General features: G+C 42.0%; 3 protein-coding genes across 4 annotated transcripts in view; 2 read left to right on the top strand and 1 right to left on the bottom strand.

Moving 5' to 3' along the window:
* Window positions 1-1550, top strand: part of LOC126563934 (uncharacterized) — a 43061-nt gene extending 41511 nt beyond the window's left edge. The window contains exons 16-17 of the mRNA XM_050220795.1: window positions 565-725; window positions 799-1550. Of these exons, the coding sequence (XP_050076752.1) occupies window positions 565-725; window positions 799-1550 (913 nt within the window). The remainder of the gene's footprint in view (window positions 1-564; window positions 726-798) is intronic.
* A 6294-nt stretch (window positions 1551-7844) lies between these two features.
* On the bottom strand, window positions 7845-12083 carry LOC126564154 (prolyl endopeptidase). 2 transcript variants are annotated; one of them, XM_050221107.1, is made up of 7 exons: window positions 12006-12083; window positions 11018-11390; window positions 10519-10932; window positions 10079-10238; window positions 9342-10009; window positions 9052-9264; window positions 7845-8241 (listed from the first exon to the last, which is right to left on the bottom strand). In XM_050221107.1, exons 2-7 carry the CDS (start codon window positions 11338-11340, stop codon window positions 7845-7847), a joined length of 2175 nt encoding a protein of 724 aa, XP_050077064.1. In that variant the 5' UTR covers window positions 11341-11390; window positions 12006-12083. The 2 variants fall into 2 exon arrangements, with proteins under 2 accessions (XP_050077064.1, XP_050077062.1); XM_050221105.1 differs by lacking the exon at window positions 12006-12083 and adding an exon at window positions 11662-11778.
* Window positions 12084-12943: 860 nt separating this feature from the next.
* On the top strand, window positions 12944-15542 carry LOC126564367 (tRNA-dihydrouridine(47) synthase [NAD(P)(+)]-like). The gene is made up of 4 exons (XM_050221395.1): window positions 12944-13062; window positions 13129-13655; window positions 14203-15397; window positions 15465-15542. Exons 1-4 carry the CDS (start codon window positions 13031-13033, stop codon window positions 15532-15534), a joined length of 1824 nt encoding a protein of 607 aa, XP_050077352.1. The 5' UTR covers window positions 12944-13030; the 3' UTR covers window positions 15535-15542.
* Window positions 15543-15856: the final 314 nt, after the last annotated feature.

Raw genomic sequence — 15856 nt, 5'->3', positions numbered from 1 at the left:
AATAAAAAAACATCTCACTGAAGCAACAGTTTGACGTGTCCCATTTTCGATAAGAGTTTCTGTACATCCTTTTCTATAGGTCTATGAACACAACAAACATATACAGTGACTAATTTTAATTTTCTTTTTTCTTTCGATTCTTTTATTTTCTCTTTCTATATCGTGTCTGCTCGCCTCTGTTGGCGCCTATGTTTTGCCTGCCTTCTTCATTCTTCCGAATGCTGCTTCCCACACTCCCGTGCTGTTGATCTACCGTCCCGATGCTCACCAAAAACCATGATATGATGTTCTAAAACTGCACGCTCACTCTCTTTCTCGCGTATCGGAACGATGTGTTGTATGTATGGAATGCGTTCGCACTGCTATTGCTACAAAATGCGGGGGCATGATATAACCGTCAACATCATCATCATCACCATGAACCCCTTCATTTACGATCCGCTCCATCCTTACGTACTTTTGTCCTCCGTTAATATGCTCAATTCGTGCCTTGCAAAAACTTGCAAACAATAAATCCCCTCCCTCCTCCAATTGAATGTACCGAACGCGAGCGTACGCCAACAGTATATCAGAAATAAGATTAGAAAGTCATTTAGCAGTCGAATCATCATCCAATAGCAATTACGGCTCGCGGGGAGCTCTAGCATCGGTCGAAGGATCGACCCCAACGTGGACTGAAGGAACGCCCAGCTTTACGGATTCGAGCTCGAGCGGTGATATTGGAAGTAAGTTTGGTTGCCGGTTTGCGGCCCTACCGCGAGTTGGATTATTAACGTACCGTTCCTTTTTCTTTTCTAGCATTCTCAGGCCATTCCTCTCCGATGTCGGATCGGGATCGCCACAAGCCCACTGTCGAGAAGGCGCTAAATTCGCTCACATCGGAAATGGTAAGCTTTTCGAACAAGTTCCACCAGCTTCATCATCACCAACATCATCACCAGTACCAGTACCACTCCTCCTCCACCTCATCGGTATCGTCCGCTTCGGGGCCTAATCAACGGAAGCAGCAGCAGCAACATCAGCTTCACAAGCAAGTGATCTATGTAAAGAACAGCAGCTGTTCTAGCATAGACCAATCAGTTCACCTACTCGGTGGTGGTGGGGGTGGGGGTGTTGGTGGTACCGGAACTGGTAGTAGTACCGTGCTAGGGATCGGCGGTGGCATTAGCAGTGGCCGCAGCAGTCCACTGGTAATGATCCGTCGTGTTACATCGACCAAAATTAGTGAAAGTACCACATCGCTTAATTCTGGCGAAGATGATACGGGGTCGAAAGATACCGGCGCCTCGACAGCGTCTCGTTTGGGACCTGCATCCAATGTCTCCCTTCGGTCGTCGTTGATCACGGTGGACCATAATCACCATCACGACCACCATCGCACACAACTGCGTCAGAGTGATGAAGGTACTGGGGAGGAGGAGGAGGAGGTTGAGGGAGACACGAATGGGATGAGCATGTCTTCCACTTCGGGCCATGGTAGTGAGGGCAGCAGCAACGGTTCGCTCACCGAAACCGACCGCAATGCACTTCGCCAAGCCCGTGAACAGTAATCTTTGGTTCGCTTTTTTTTCAAGCACGTTTTTCCTTTTTTTTCTAAAGGAAGCTATGGTGGGATGGAAAGCTTATCTACAGTAAAAAGGGAAAAGCTTCTAATATCTATAAGAAAAAAAAACTATCCCTTTTTTTCGATAAAAATGGCGCAAATTAGATCATTTTCGTCGTCTCGTTATTGTGGACGATTGTATGCAGATGGCGGTACTGTGTAGATAGATTATTGACAATGTGATTTAGTTTATGTATTTATTATTTATATTCATCGCTACAACCGAACAAGAAACACTAAATACCGGAAACAATTGCTAACCAGGGTTAACAGTGACAGAGACATCTATGAGAGAAGGAAGTTTAATTGTATTTTGCACACAGATATTATACTTAAACTACCAACACACACACACACACCCATACATGTAACACCCTTCCAAATGAAACTCGGTTTAAGAAAGGACGGATAAAGATACCCTCGGTGAAGGTTACAAATATGTGAATGTATTTAAAAAACTGTAAAAAAAAGAATGGTTTAGTGAGCGACATTTCTATATAATCATGCATCACATAGCGACCGCTTCCAATCTTTATGCATTTGGAGCAAGGATGTTTTGGATGTTTGGGGCAATTAACGAACAAATAATGTTGCTCTTTCGTTAGTTAATAAACAATTAACAGTGCGAAAGATTGTTGCTTTCCTTTGTTTTTCATTTTGCTATAAAATTGGCAATAAAAAGTACTATTGCTGCCGGTGGCCAGGTGCAGACAAAACATCCCTTTCGATGTTTGTTCCTGAACCTCATTTTGTGACACAAACGTGCACCAGACCAGGACGCTCAGCACCTGTTTGCAATATTTGGAACGCGATTGGGGAGAAGTTTAGTATAATTTTCCATCCAGCATGCTACATTAGTTAGGTATTTGTATTTACATAGCAAAAAGTAGTAAGTGAATGTGAGTGTTTGTACACTACGTATAAAAGAGCTTAGTCTCTAGTACCGTGATGGTATCGGAATGCGGTCGTCCTGATCGTCTTATTGTATAGAGGTATAGGGGGGATCTGGGAACAAATTGTTTAACGAGAAAGAGAAGCACGATGGAAAAGGGTACTGAAAATAGTAAAGATAGGAGAAATTAATGATTAACAGAGAAGGATACGGTTTCTGTTTTTCGTCTTTCTTTTATTGATAAAGATTTTTATTTATTATCCTTACGCGTAATAGACATTTACTAAGCTCTAGCTCGAACCACGAAAACTTTACGACTATTATAAATATATATATACAAAAATATATATATAATATATTTTTTGTTAATTACACAGACATATTATGCATTATTATTTAAAAATAAATAAGACAAATATTGGAAAGTAACAACAAGAATTTACTACGGAGAAAGGCACTGTTCTATATACATATATACCGAATATTAATGATTTAAGTCGTTTGAAGAAGGGATCAAACGTTCTACCAGAACCAGGAGGTTTTTAAATGATTTGTTGGAATATGTAAGTTTTTTATCTCTTTTCTTTTTAAATTTTACGTTTTGTGTAAACAGTTTTTTTTTGAAATAATAACTATAATCAATGAAATACTAATGAACATCAGCTATTCCGTATGACGATCGTGTGCTCCGTTAATGGATCATTACAAGAATAAATTAACAGCACTATTTCCTTCTTCCACGGCACTAATAATTATATATACAACACAATTCAACTAAAAATCATACCGACAAGCTGCAACATTTGCTTTTCTCCATCTGCTGGGTGTAGCTATTAATTCATTGTAAATGATTCATCTCTTTTTTATCTTCTTTCTCTCTCTCTCTCTCTCTCTCTTTCTCTCTCTTTTCGCGCTATCATCCATTCGTCCTTTCGTCCTGCCGTGAACAACCGCGCAACCGCAATCTGTCTTACACGTACTTTAACGTTGCGGACAACGTCATAATATACTCACCATATTCGTCGCCTAACTCATCTGCGCTTTTTTGGGGAATGGTTTTGATTGGGTACAACGCTGCTACTACTACTAACAAAAAAAAAACCTGCCACATCACGTTCCATATTTGCTTGCTAGGAAAATTTACGATATCAAGTAGATTACGATTACAACTAAGCGGGGATCTGATTGTGATGGTTAAAGGTAATTAGTGAAAACCCCCGGAACGTTTGAAACGATATATACAAGCCCAGCGGAATGCAACGGAACGAGAGACTGTAAATATGTGTATCAAAAACCATCATCATCGCCCACAATCGCCCCTTCCAGGCTGACGATGTTGTTAGAGAAGAAATTCACGATCCGTAATAGCGATGTACACAAAATAGGCGCGAATAGGCCGAAAAGTAAATCAAAATCATGTAAAACCAATTAAACATACTTAGCTATAAGCGTTACATGACGTTAGGGGAAGTTCGATACTTCTTTCCTTACCCTTGGTCTTGTAAGAGACACTGGGAGCCGGAATATGATGAAGAAGCATGAGCAATAGAACCAATTCGGTGGTTCTCCCTTCGAAGTTCAAGGTATCCCGAGGCGTTTTTTTTTTACCATTCTCCTTTATATTTGAATCTTATTTGGGAAACCTCGAAAAAACTGCGAGATGGATTCAAAAAGATCTAAAAAAGTTGTAGTAAAGATCGGATATTCTGCATCTGTAAAGATTTTTTTTTTTGCATTAAACCTGCCCCACTTAATCATCTAGTGCTTCCATTTGCTTTTTCATAAATGCTGCTACAGTTGACAGAAAAAAAAAACAAAGAAATAGACGACGATACGCCTATATCAAATTTTCAAGTCTATTGAGATTCCTCGTCACTACATCACTAGTTTTAATGATATTACATCCGTATAGCAAACAGATAGTGTACTCTTGTTACTAATTTCCTTTTTTCCACCTGTGTTTTTTTTTTCAACGCCTTAATCTATCCAACGAAGTTCTAGAAATACGTTCAAGGATCGAAAACTATGAAGCCCAGAGGAATAATTAGATAAAAGAGAACATTTAGAAGAAAAAAAAACTAGTAACCTTAAAGTATTCAAAAAAGAAAAAATGCAAATGTTTAGAATTTTATTTTGTTTGAATTTCACAAGCAAATAATACACTGCAGGCCTATTGGATGAAGTAATTAGTTTACCTACAAATTGCTGACCGTTTTTTATACATCCTAGTTATTATTTATATAATTTTTAATGTTACTAATCTCACTGTGTGATCACTTTTTTAAACTTTTAAATTTATTTTATATTTTATATTAGGACGGTTAGAAAAAAAATGCGAATGAAGGATTCGTATTTTGGAGTCGAAATATGGGGCATGTCGAACAATAAAACAATAACTGCATATAAATCGAAAGTATAAGATGTATAATAAGAACCTCGGATTAGGAAAAAAACAAAACAAACGGTGTTAAAACGATATATAGTGTTAATAACAGTTACAAGCATTTACCATGTAGCCTCCCTCTTCTCGCGTTCCCTCGAAACACACACACACACCTAACTGCACACCCAAATAACTAGAGCGGTGTACATACGTATATGCAAATAAATATATCATCTATTGTAAAGTTATCATCATTAAACGAAGAAGAGAAGTAAAAGCGGTTCCCAAAATGTGTACGAAACAGTTAAATGTGTTATCCAAACAGTTACACAAAAAAAACATCACAATAATGGCAAACTATACGCGTATATAAGGTTAGCTAACACGACCAGATGTTATGACAAAAGTGGTTAAAACAATTTTGTTCAGGGTTGGTTCCCCCGCTCCACGAGTGCACCGAGAAGGAGTGAGATTTCCAGAGCAATTCCTTATTTAATGTCTGACCTGTCTTTTTGTTAGACGTTTCTATTTTGTTGTTATTCCATAACTGTAATCGAAAAAAAGCATCTGTATAATCAAAACATAATATCAAGATGTACGAAAGGCACTGCAGAAAACAAATTAATACAAAAATATACTCTTCTCCTCCTTCTCTCCACTCCTCGTTTCGTGTACCGGAAGCGCGCATTCGTTACGTATAGACTCTAACGTACATTAAAATCGTAATCCTTACAAGCAAGCAGCTAAATAGATAGATAGTAAAACCAAGGCAGCAACAAAATGTAAATCGAATCGAAACTCCCGAATGCACACAGAGGGAACGAGACAGTCTTTTAAATGGAAAAGGGGAAAGAAACGTTCAATGGAGTACGTTACAAATACAATACAATAACCTTAGCTGTATAATGATGATGATCCAACAGGATAAAACAGGAGAAGAAAAACAAAACACAAAGCAAAGCACATACACACACACACACAGGTGGGAACATCTTTAACCAGTATATATAAATACACCACAGGCAATAATATCCAAATCGTGAATGCAATAATCAAAGTAAGCCAGTTAGTACATATATCCAGTCTCCGTTGGTAACCGAGTGGATAGCGTATGTGTGCGCGTATAACAAGCAAAGGAATGCCAATATTATCAACCCTCCGAATGAAAGGCGGTGGAAGCAGCAGCAGCAACTAACCTCTCTGTGCACACACACACACTCTATCTCTATACCGAACTAATAAGAAAACGGCTCAATCTCATCACAATCTCCTCCAAAAAACTCACCCGACATTAAAGTTACAGTGCTTCAAACGCAAATCCTCCGGACACACATCATAAAATCTAACAATTCGATGATCGTTTGCTCGATTAAAAATTATCAAAACCCGATTTATATGTCTCTATGGAGACAACCGACTGCAGTTTCTTTCCTTAGCCTTATTTTTTTATTTCAAAAAGGACGGCCTGACCGTATTGGTATTCCAGAATCTTAAAGCTATGCAAAATAGTCTAGCAATATGTAGTTCCTCACAGTGAAAAGCAATCAAACTAGAAGACCAACGAAACTGCAAGTTTCTTGGTCCTGATTCGTGTTGAAAATTTACTGAAAAATCAATAATAAACGTGACTATTAACGGTTTGAGATTTTTTTTTTTCATAATAATTTTTCCCAAGAGATCTGTAAAAAAAACAATTCCAATCGTCCATTCTTAAAGCGTATAATTTGCTCACAAAGTGAAACAATAACTGCACGAACAAGGAGATCGTCCAGATTTGCGTTTGAAGCATGATGTACATTGTAAAACATTCGACTACTCCATCATTCAAACTTTTACGGTAAGGGATACAGATAAAGCGTACATACATATGTACGTATTTAGTGTATTTAGTGAGGCGTGTGTTGCATGCAGTAAAGGTGGTGCAAAAATCAAAGACGAACACACACACGCGCATATTAACTCGAAAACTGAAGGCGAAACAGACATTGTCGTTGAGTCCGTCATTCAATATACATATATACAACAAAAAAAAGAAACTACGAATGAACTGATGAATGCAACAATCGGGATATTGAAATGACAAAAAGGAGTGGGAAGTGGGATAATCGTCGGAAATGATGCATATAATAAAGGAAAAGAAATACAAGCGAAATTCAAAATACTGAAAACAACAAACGTTTGGGGAAAATTGTGTTTGGTGTAGTATTTAAACCACATCGATTTACTAATACCAGGTGCGCATCTTTTTGGCTTTGGGTTTGATTTTCATCACGTTGAGGATTTTGTATATAATTTCATTCATATACACTCGATAGTATAGCACTAACAAACTCATTCTTTGCATTTGTTTAAGAATTTGTGAAATTAAACATTCCTGTTTTATTTATTTCTCATTACAGACACACCTTTAACATGAGATAGCAAGGAATCGCATGTGCCATTTCCCTTTTTTTTTGTAGTAGGAATTCGGCTCGTTATAAACGCGTCAATTTATTAGTTTATTTATTTATTCAACACAATCGGTTTTGTTTATGTACCGCGCCTTGCTCTACTTTCAACCCTCTGTACAACTGAGGGTTAGTTAAGTACGAAGCGGGGAAAGTAAAATAAAAAAAACTGGTGATATGATGGTTACTTAAATTAATGTTCAGTTCTTACAATTGACACACAATCATTGTTTTGAGGATTAAATTTTAAACAATACTTTATTTGCGTTTTGTTCCATACAAATCAATCGCTAATGATGACAAAACGTTGCGAAAGCGTACACCTAAAGGCCAAAAAAAAGGGGGGGAAACTGAAGAGATTATTACAATACGAGGAGCTTCAATTCCATCATGTTGCTTCTATTCGCTCCAAAACCAAAACAAAACAAAACAAAATGCCACAAAGTAAAGTGCAAGCAAGAAACTAATCATTCATTCATGCCTGCGCTCCTATATGAGTCTGTGTTTCGCGCCCGTTGCTTAAAACGAAAGCTTCAACCCGAGCGTTTTGTACATGAACGTAAGAATGTCGGTCGCTTCCTCAATCTTCTTCGCCGTCGGTTTGCCCATACCGTGGCCTGCTTTACTGTACACACGCAGCAGTAGTGGATTTTTTTGGTGTTCACAATCTTTAATGGCATGGTGCAGTGCGGCAACAAACTTGAGCGAATGCAGCGGACTGACACGATCGTCGTGGTCGGCCGTCAGCACGAGCGTGGCCGGATATTGGTCCTTTTCCGTGGTGGGTGTGCGTACGTTGTGCAGTGGTGAGTAGCGGAGCAAATTTTCAAAGTGCTCCTTCTCGTTCATATCGCCGTAATCGGACACCCAGGCACGGCCGATGGTGAATTTGTGGAAGCGTAGCATATCCATCACGCTGTGTATGTTTGTGGGAGAAGGAAGAGAGAAACAAATTAGTAGGATTTTTCATGCTATTCACGTTCAAAGGGTAAAAAAAAGATCCGGTACGATATCAGAATCGTTATACAAAATCTTTACCTAAACGCATCTATGGCTGCACAACGAAAAATCACTCAAAATTATCAACTTACATAGAAGAAGTTGATTTTTTTGGCTAACCTTTATGAGAAAAAACGAATTGATCCCTAGTCGAATCCCGGATAGAATCTCAGACCGTAACGAGATTTGGATACGGAAATCCGTGAATAAATGTACGCACCAGTAAAAGAATCTTTCGTCCGATACGGATTGGTTAAGCCGTAATAAGCATTCGGAAAATCAGGATCGAATGGATGATATAATTTGGAACCTCGCATTGAAATCTCTGGCAAAGTGAGCGTTGGATTCGTATTACAATGTAGCACATGACTCGATTCCTATAGAAACGATCCCGACTCCGGAACGATCCGTAAAAAGACGTCGTATGACTTATGTTGGGTAGTGAGCTCAAGAGCTACCAGGAGTCATCACCTCAATAAGCTGAGGAAAAAAATCGTCGTTTCCATCATCTCCTCTCACCTCTAGTTTGGTGGCTTTTCACCCTCAGCTGAGGACGGAGCCACCGGGAGGCCTCAACTCTCACATGTTAGTGAGCAGTTACTCTCTCTTTTTTAATTCTTACTATCTTACCAGTTGGAGGGACATGTGCACAATCGCCCAATGAGCCATAATTAAACCAAATATCATTTCTACTTAGATCTTTACAACAAAAAACGTGCTTACTTACCCAACTTGCGCAATGGCAGCACCGAACAGATCCGGGCGCTGGTTTATACACGCCCCCACGAGCAGCCCACCATTCGAACCACCCTGAATAGCAATCTTATCATGCGTGGTGTAACCGTGCTCCACCAAATACTGCGAGGCGTGCTGAAAATCGTCAAACACATTCTGCTTCTTCAACAGTCGGCCAGCATTGTGCCACCGTTCACCGTACTCTCTGTAGAATAGACAAAAAGAGAAGAAATTAACCAAATGAACATGACAAAACAAAATGGAGCGTGTTGGAAAACGTACCCACCACCCCGAATGTTCGGGTACGCCAGTATACCATCAAACGAGTCAATAAACACCAGTCCCGTAATACTAAACGAGGGCTGCACGCAAATGTTAAATCCACCGTACCCATACAGCAGACACGGTTTGTGTTCCTTCTTTTCCTGCTTCCGCTGTACGATAAACATTGGCACCTTTTCCCCATCCTTGCTGTGGTAAAAGATCTGCTCCACCACGTACTGACTATTGTCAAAGTCTTCAATCTTTACCTCCCGGAAGATGGTTGGTTCCATGTCGACCGTTCCGTCCGTTTGCTTCTTACCCTCGAAATCGTAATGGTAAATAATGCCCGGCGTTAGGAAGGACACAAAGTGGTAGAAAATTTCCGAATACTTCTTCTTGCCACTGAACCCAGCTACGGTACCGATTTCCAATGGGAATTTGGACACAAAACTACCATCCGCCAGACTGTGCACCAGCAGCATCGATTTCACATCATCGATGTAACCGAGCACGATCCGATCCTTGTTGACACAGGTCGTCCAATCGAGCACGTTTTTCGGATGTTCGGGCACGAGCGTTTTCCAATGCTCCATCTCGGGCTGCTCGAAATCAATGTTTACGATCCGATAGTTCGGTGCGCCCTTGTTCGTGCGGAACGAAAATATGCTACCCTCGTTGGTAACGTACTGGAAAGAAGAAAATATTTGAATTAATATGCAAATCTATACATAAAGTTTAACATTTAGTTGGCTTACATCATAATCGCTATCAAACTCGGTGACCACCTTCACAAAGTCAAGCTTCGAATCGAGCGTTCCCGCCTTTTCTAGATTGCTAAAGTACAGAAGCATATCCTTGCAGCCCTTCATAATGAACAGCATCAGATATTTACCGCAATCGGAAACTTCCGGCATTCTGGAAGGAAAGGATAGTTTTAGTGATGCGAATAACATGGCTTTTGAAAGGAATTAATGCACTCTTACTCCCTGCTGGGAGTATTCTGGAGTAGTCTACGATCGTTACTCCGGATTCAACTTCGGATGTGCACTGCGAAATCAATAGCAGGTTAACCCATAGTCTCATTAGCAATTGAATCCGCCGTGCACTCATAAGCTGAATCCGGAGTAAACTCCGGAATGCCTCAGAGATGGCAGCATTTACCCATCATTAACACACACGATGACGTAATACTTACAATCTCCACGATGGTTCCTCTGGGAATTCCGCAATCAATACATCCTTATCCTGCGATTCACCGACCCGATGGTAGTAAAGCTTTTGATTCTCGTTTGCGGCCGTTTCCGATCCATCCGCCTTCCCATCGACAACCGGATACCGGGCGTAGAAGAATCCTTTATTGTCCTTCGTCCACGAAGCGGTCACAAACTTGGTGTGTTCGATCGTTTCCGGGAAATCTTCACCCGTCTCGACGTTACGAATCTTTAGCTTCGTCCAGTCGGAACCGCTCTGACTCAAACCGTACGCGTACAGCTTACCGTCGTCGGAGAAGCGTGATCCTACCAGCGCGATCGTACCATCCGTCGAGAGTGTGTTTGGATCGAGAAACACTTTCGGCTCACCGTCGAGCTTATCCTGAACGTACAAAACACTAGATGAGGGTTAGGTAGGGAAGGATAAAAAAGAAATTAATATCCTTTCGGATAAATTCTGTGAGGAATCGATCGAACACATACTCCTGGTTCTGCAAACCGGTGTTCATGAAGAAAAAGTACTTGTTGCCGTGCTTGAACGGGCACGAGTACTTCGGATAGTTCCACCGCTTGCGCAGCTTTTCGTTCAGCTTCTTCCACTCGGGACACGTGTCCAGGAACGGTTTGGAGATTTCGTTCTGCTTCTCCACGTACGCCTGTGTTTCGGCTGCATCCGGATCCTCTAGCCAACGGTACGGATCGGCAATCTTCACACCGTGAAACTCTTCCACCACGGACTCATCGCGGCGCGCCTCCGGATAGGTAAAGCGGCCCAGCGTTTCGGTAGTTGCAGCTGCTTCCGGCATAGCGAGACGACCGTACTTGGTGCGGTGAATTACAACGCTAGAAAATAAACCTGCAATCGGGACACGGATAAGATGAATAAAATGTCAATTCGTTCCGGCAATTCACCAACCTAGTAACAGGGTAAGGAATAGTAGGCGCCGGCTGATAACTAGCAACAACATACAAACACACCACACACAAACAGATGCGCACTGTACTGTGCAGTTGCGAAGACCTAGAGACCCAGTTTTTGTGTTCTTACGTGTACACCAAGTCCCGTTTCTACCGGCACCCAAGCACCCCGCTTCCCAACTTCCCTTTGGTTGGTGGGTGCAACTTACCGCTCCTGCTACCAGCTACTTGCAACAGTGAAGAACGTGATGGTGAGAATGCAACCGCACAGCTACGCAATAGCAAGGAGGTGGCCAATTTGTGCATACACTTTGCCGGAAGTCTGAACTTTTCGCACAACGAGAAATTTGCTCTAACAGTTGTATGCGGTTGACTAGAATAAAGCGCACGGGCAAACTCACGGCAGCAACAACTGAAGATATGTTCCACGTAGAACCGACTTTAGCTTGTGGCGTTCGCTTCGCTTTTTCGCTTATCGTCAGCAACAGGATGTGTGTGTGTGTCTTTATATTTGAGAAAGATACCAAAAAGCAAAAAGAGCAGTCCGACGAACCTTTCGCGATTGTTTGCTGCTGTTTGCCGAAGCCGCCTGAATTTGATAAGGTTTATTAAAATGACTTTCAAGATTGTGGATCAACCAAGGTGAGTATAGACCGGAATCTGTGGTGAAAACCCAGCGCACCAAAGTGGAGTGGAAATACGCGTTTGAACCCTCATGGGCTTGGGGCGTGTAGACTTTTTTTTCTTGGCGGAAAACTTCTCTCGAAGATCTCGATTTTTACCAACAAACTTTGGCCATAGTTTGCACGATTCCCCTGCACTATGCGCCTTCGGATTTTGCTACTGTGGACGTTATCCGAAGTTATGACTGTCCCAAGTTAGCAGCACTTCCCTGGCACCGTCGCCTTCAACTGATACTCTACTTCCAAGTCGGGCGCTATCGTGTCACGGATGTCGTTGTCCAACACCGCGTTTCGTATGACACCTTCCAAGGCGATATTGAAGAGTAGGCAGGAGAGTCCACAGGTCGACATATTCAATACTCTCAGCTTGCAATGCACCCCGTCCATAGTGGCCTTCAACATGCGGATCAACTTACCAGGAAAGTGGTTCCACTGCATTATGTATCGTAGTGGGCTTCTTAATATTATGTACACCTAAACCTTCTTAATTATCGGTCCAATACTGTATGGTTGAAGCCGTTTCAAAACTGAAACGGTACTCATGAACTCGGGTCTCTTCCTCATCGATGTAATGAAGCTCTATCCTTTCCGAAAACTTGAAACAAATCAAAACCATATGAAAAGGCCGTGGACCACAGGAGATTTCAAAATCCAAATTGCAGGCTCTCATGAGTGTTTGTGAAATTTTCTCGCTTTGGAATCGCCTTTGAGAGCCTGCAAAAAGAACCACCATTCTCTCCTGTACGTTCACCACCTGCCCACAATCTATAGTCACCTTGAGCACGTGTTTCGAAACGTCAAACCAAAGAGGCAAACCAAAACAATTACCTCGCTGTGCCGGTAGATTGTGAAATTGGTGCTCTATTGTGGAAAAATAAATCCTTCTCGCCGCACGATGGACGATGGAATATGCCATATAAAGCCAGAGTAAGTAATTGTATCATTAAATTTTTTTCTATCAGCATCGTATACCGGCCATTTCCCTTCTCGTAGATACATCATACCGCGCAGTGTAGAAAAGCCGGTAGAAAACGTGGACCCTGTTCCACCTGTGGAAAAGAACAGCGGTACGGCAATCACCACAGATAACGAAACCAACGGTAGCAACACAAACGATACCACCGGGCCACCGGAAAAGAAAGGTCGCTTCGAGGGCGGTGAAGGCCAAGAAGGCAAAAAGAAGAAAAATCGTGGACAAAACAAATCACGCACGGTACCGTTCAAGGAGGAAGATGCGCTCAGGCTGTGCAAATCGTTGCTCGATGGAAATATGGGGGAAAATGCAACCAAAAAGTGTACCAACGCAAATTGTCGCTTTTCGCACGATTTGGACAAGTTTTTACAGCTCAAACCGAAAGATATCGATGGCACGTGTTACATCTACACGACGAAGGGTTACTGTAGCTTCGGTGTAACGTGCCGGTTTGCTGGGGCGCATCTGGATGAGCAAAGTAGAAACATTTATCCTGACGATTATAAGCACGATAATGCGATGCTTGTTTCGACGTGGCTGAATACGGGTAAGCGTATTCGAATCGAAAGGAACATTCATTTTCCCATCGAGGTTTTTTTTATCCTTAAAATGGAAGTTTTGAAATTGACTCAGTGGATAGTTTAGAATTAATAGTAGTATATTGCAAGTCCGTTGTGGAACTTTGCAAACATAGAGTGGAATCTTGTTTGCAGTTAGGGGAATTTCTGCCAAGCGTTTGGTCCAACCCTGTCAAATTGCCACCATCTACAATGGTGCCTTTGATGTCCTGTGAAGTACAGCTCAGGGTTAAGTTAAGTGGTCGCCTAATCCACCCACCGTTAAATATGTAACATTAAATCTGCTGACCACGGTAGAAACGTTATATGTAAATTCGAAGCCGCACGCGGTTACTTATTCTACATGCCGTTAAACCCGCCAAAACTCCAGTCAGTGCAAAATTCCATTATATGATTGCAAAGTTCCACAACGGGTTTACATTATTTAAATAATTATTTGAAACATTCCCCTAAGTAATTGAACAATTACGTTGTACGGCTCGAAACCCTGTAAAACGATCTTTTCGTTTGTTGCAGATCTTCAGCACACGCTTCGAAAAAGAAAGTATAATTTTAGCCCATCGAACCGGATAGTAAGTAAGTTTGAGCGTCTTCAAAGCGAGACCAAAAAAGAAAAAGCTGATGCGGCGAATGATCCGTCGGAAGTAAGCAACAAACCGGCGGGTTCCGTTACGGATGAGGACATGATAAAGCTACGGAGTGCCGAACGCAAGCGTATCGTGTTCCGCGACAAACTGTACCTTAGTCCGCTGACCACGGTTGGTAATCTGCCGTTTCGGCGCATTTGCAAAGAGTATGGCGTAGATATAACGTGCGGTGAGATGGCCTGTGCCATACCAATCATAAACGGTGCAACCCAGGAGTGGGCCCTTACAAAGCGCCATTCGAGTGAGGATCTGTTCGGTGTGCAGCTGTGCGGTCACAGTTCGAAGCTGGTCACCTGTGCCGCACAAATTATTGCAGAAAAAGCGGACGTTGATTTTATCGATCTAAATACGGGCTGCCCGATCGATCTGATTTTCAACCAGGGCGGTGGTAGTGCGCTGCTACGCCGCCAGAACGTGTTGCAGGTGATGGTGCAGAGCTGTGCACGGGTGTTGGCTGACTATGGGAAAGAATTTACCGTGAAGACACGTATCGGCATCTATAACAATAAGCTAATTGCTCACGAAATGGTACCAAAGTTTGAAAGTTGGGGTGCCAGTTTGATTACGATTCATGGCCGCACCAAGGAACAGCGGTACACGAAGCGGGCCGACTGGGAATATCTGCAAGAATGTGCCAGCCAGGCACAATCGGTTCCGGTGTTTGGTAATGGAGATATATTTTGCTACGATGATTATGAAACGATTCGCTCCAAGTGTCCGAGCGTGGCAGGTGTGATGGTTGGCCGTGGAGCGCTTATAAAGCCGTGGGTGTTTCAAGAGATTAAGGAACGGAAAACGCTCGACCCATCCAGTGGGGAACGGTTTGAGATGTTGAAACGGTACGTTAACTATGGACTAGAACACTGGGGCAGCGATACAAAGGGTGTAGAGACGACGAGACGCTTTCTGCTCGAGTGGCAATCGTTTCTGTATCGGTATGTACCATACGGATTGCTGGAAAGACCGCCACAACGCATTAACGAGCGACCGGAAGCGTATCGCGGTAGGGATGATTTGGAAACTCTGATGGCATCGGGGAATTGTAACGATTGGGTGAAATTGAGGTAATATTTTGATGTGCCTTATACTCGTCGTGCGAATTTACTTAAACCATTTAAAATGTACTTTCAGTGAAATGTTACTTGGACCCGTGCCGGAAGGGTTCAATTTCGTCCCAAAACACAAAGCCAACGCCTACTGAAAATACACTGCATGAAGGATCACTAGCAGATGACGAGAGCAGGTAAGCAGGTGCATTAATGTAAACTTTGTAAATAAAGTTGTGGCCATTAATTAACTCCTGAATTCCGTCTGGTGAAGGTTCAATAGAAAATATCACAAACCACAATTGTCCGATACACAGATTATTAATTTTACATGGATTTGTAGGAGGCAAATCGACTACCGACCAAGATTTCATTCTATGGCAGATCCTCCAGAAATGCCGAGAGCCTGTTGATTTACTTTAAGGCGGCCTACGATACCATAAATCGGACCAAAATGTGGTTCCCTTTGCAGCAGTA

This window comes from Anopheles maculipalpis, chromosome 3RL (assembly GCF_943734695.1).
Source record: "Anopheles maculipalpis chromosome 3RL, idAnoMacuDA_375_x, whole genome shotgun sequence".
Taxonomy (NCBI): domain Eukaryota; kingdom Metazoa; phylum Arthropoda; class Insecta; order Diptera; family Culicidae; genus Anopheles; species Anopheles maculipalpis.
This window is presented reverse-complemented; position numbering and strand designations above follow the sequence as displayed.

Coding starts and splice junctions, on each gene's coding strand:
- LOC126564154 (XM_050221105.1), bottom strand. CDS start 11,758: ATGCACAAATTGGCCACCTCCTTGCTATTGCGTAGCTGTGCGGTTGCA. Junction 10,239..10,518: donor GAGGAACCATCGTGGAGATT/GTAAGTATTACG, acceptor CTTTCCTTCCAG/AATGCCGGAAGTTTCCGATT. Junction 10,010..10,078: donor AGTTTGATAGCGATTATGAT/GTAAGCCAACTA, acceptor TCTTCTTTCCAG/TACGTTACCAACGAGGGTAG.
- LOC126564367 (XM_050221395.1), top strand. CDS start 13,031: ATGGACGATGGAATATGCCATATAAAGCCAGA. Junction 13,656..14,202: donor TTCGACGTGGCTGAATACGG/GTAAGCGTATTC, acceptor CGTTTGTTGCAG/ATCTTCAGCACACGCTTCGA. Junction 15,398..15,464: donor AACGATTGGGTGAAATTGAG/GTAATATTTTGA, acceptor ATGTACTTTCAG/TGAAATGTTACTTGGACCCG.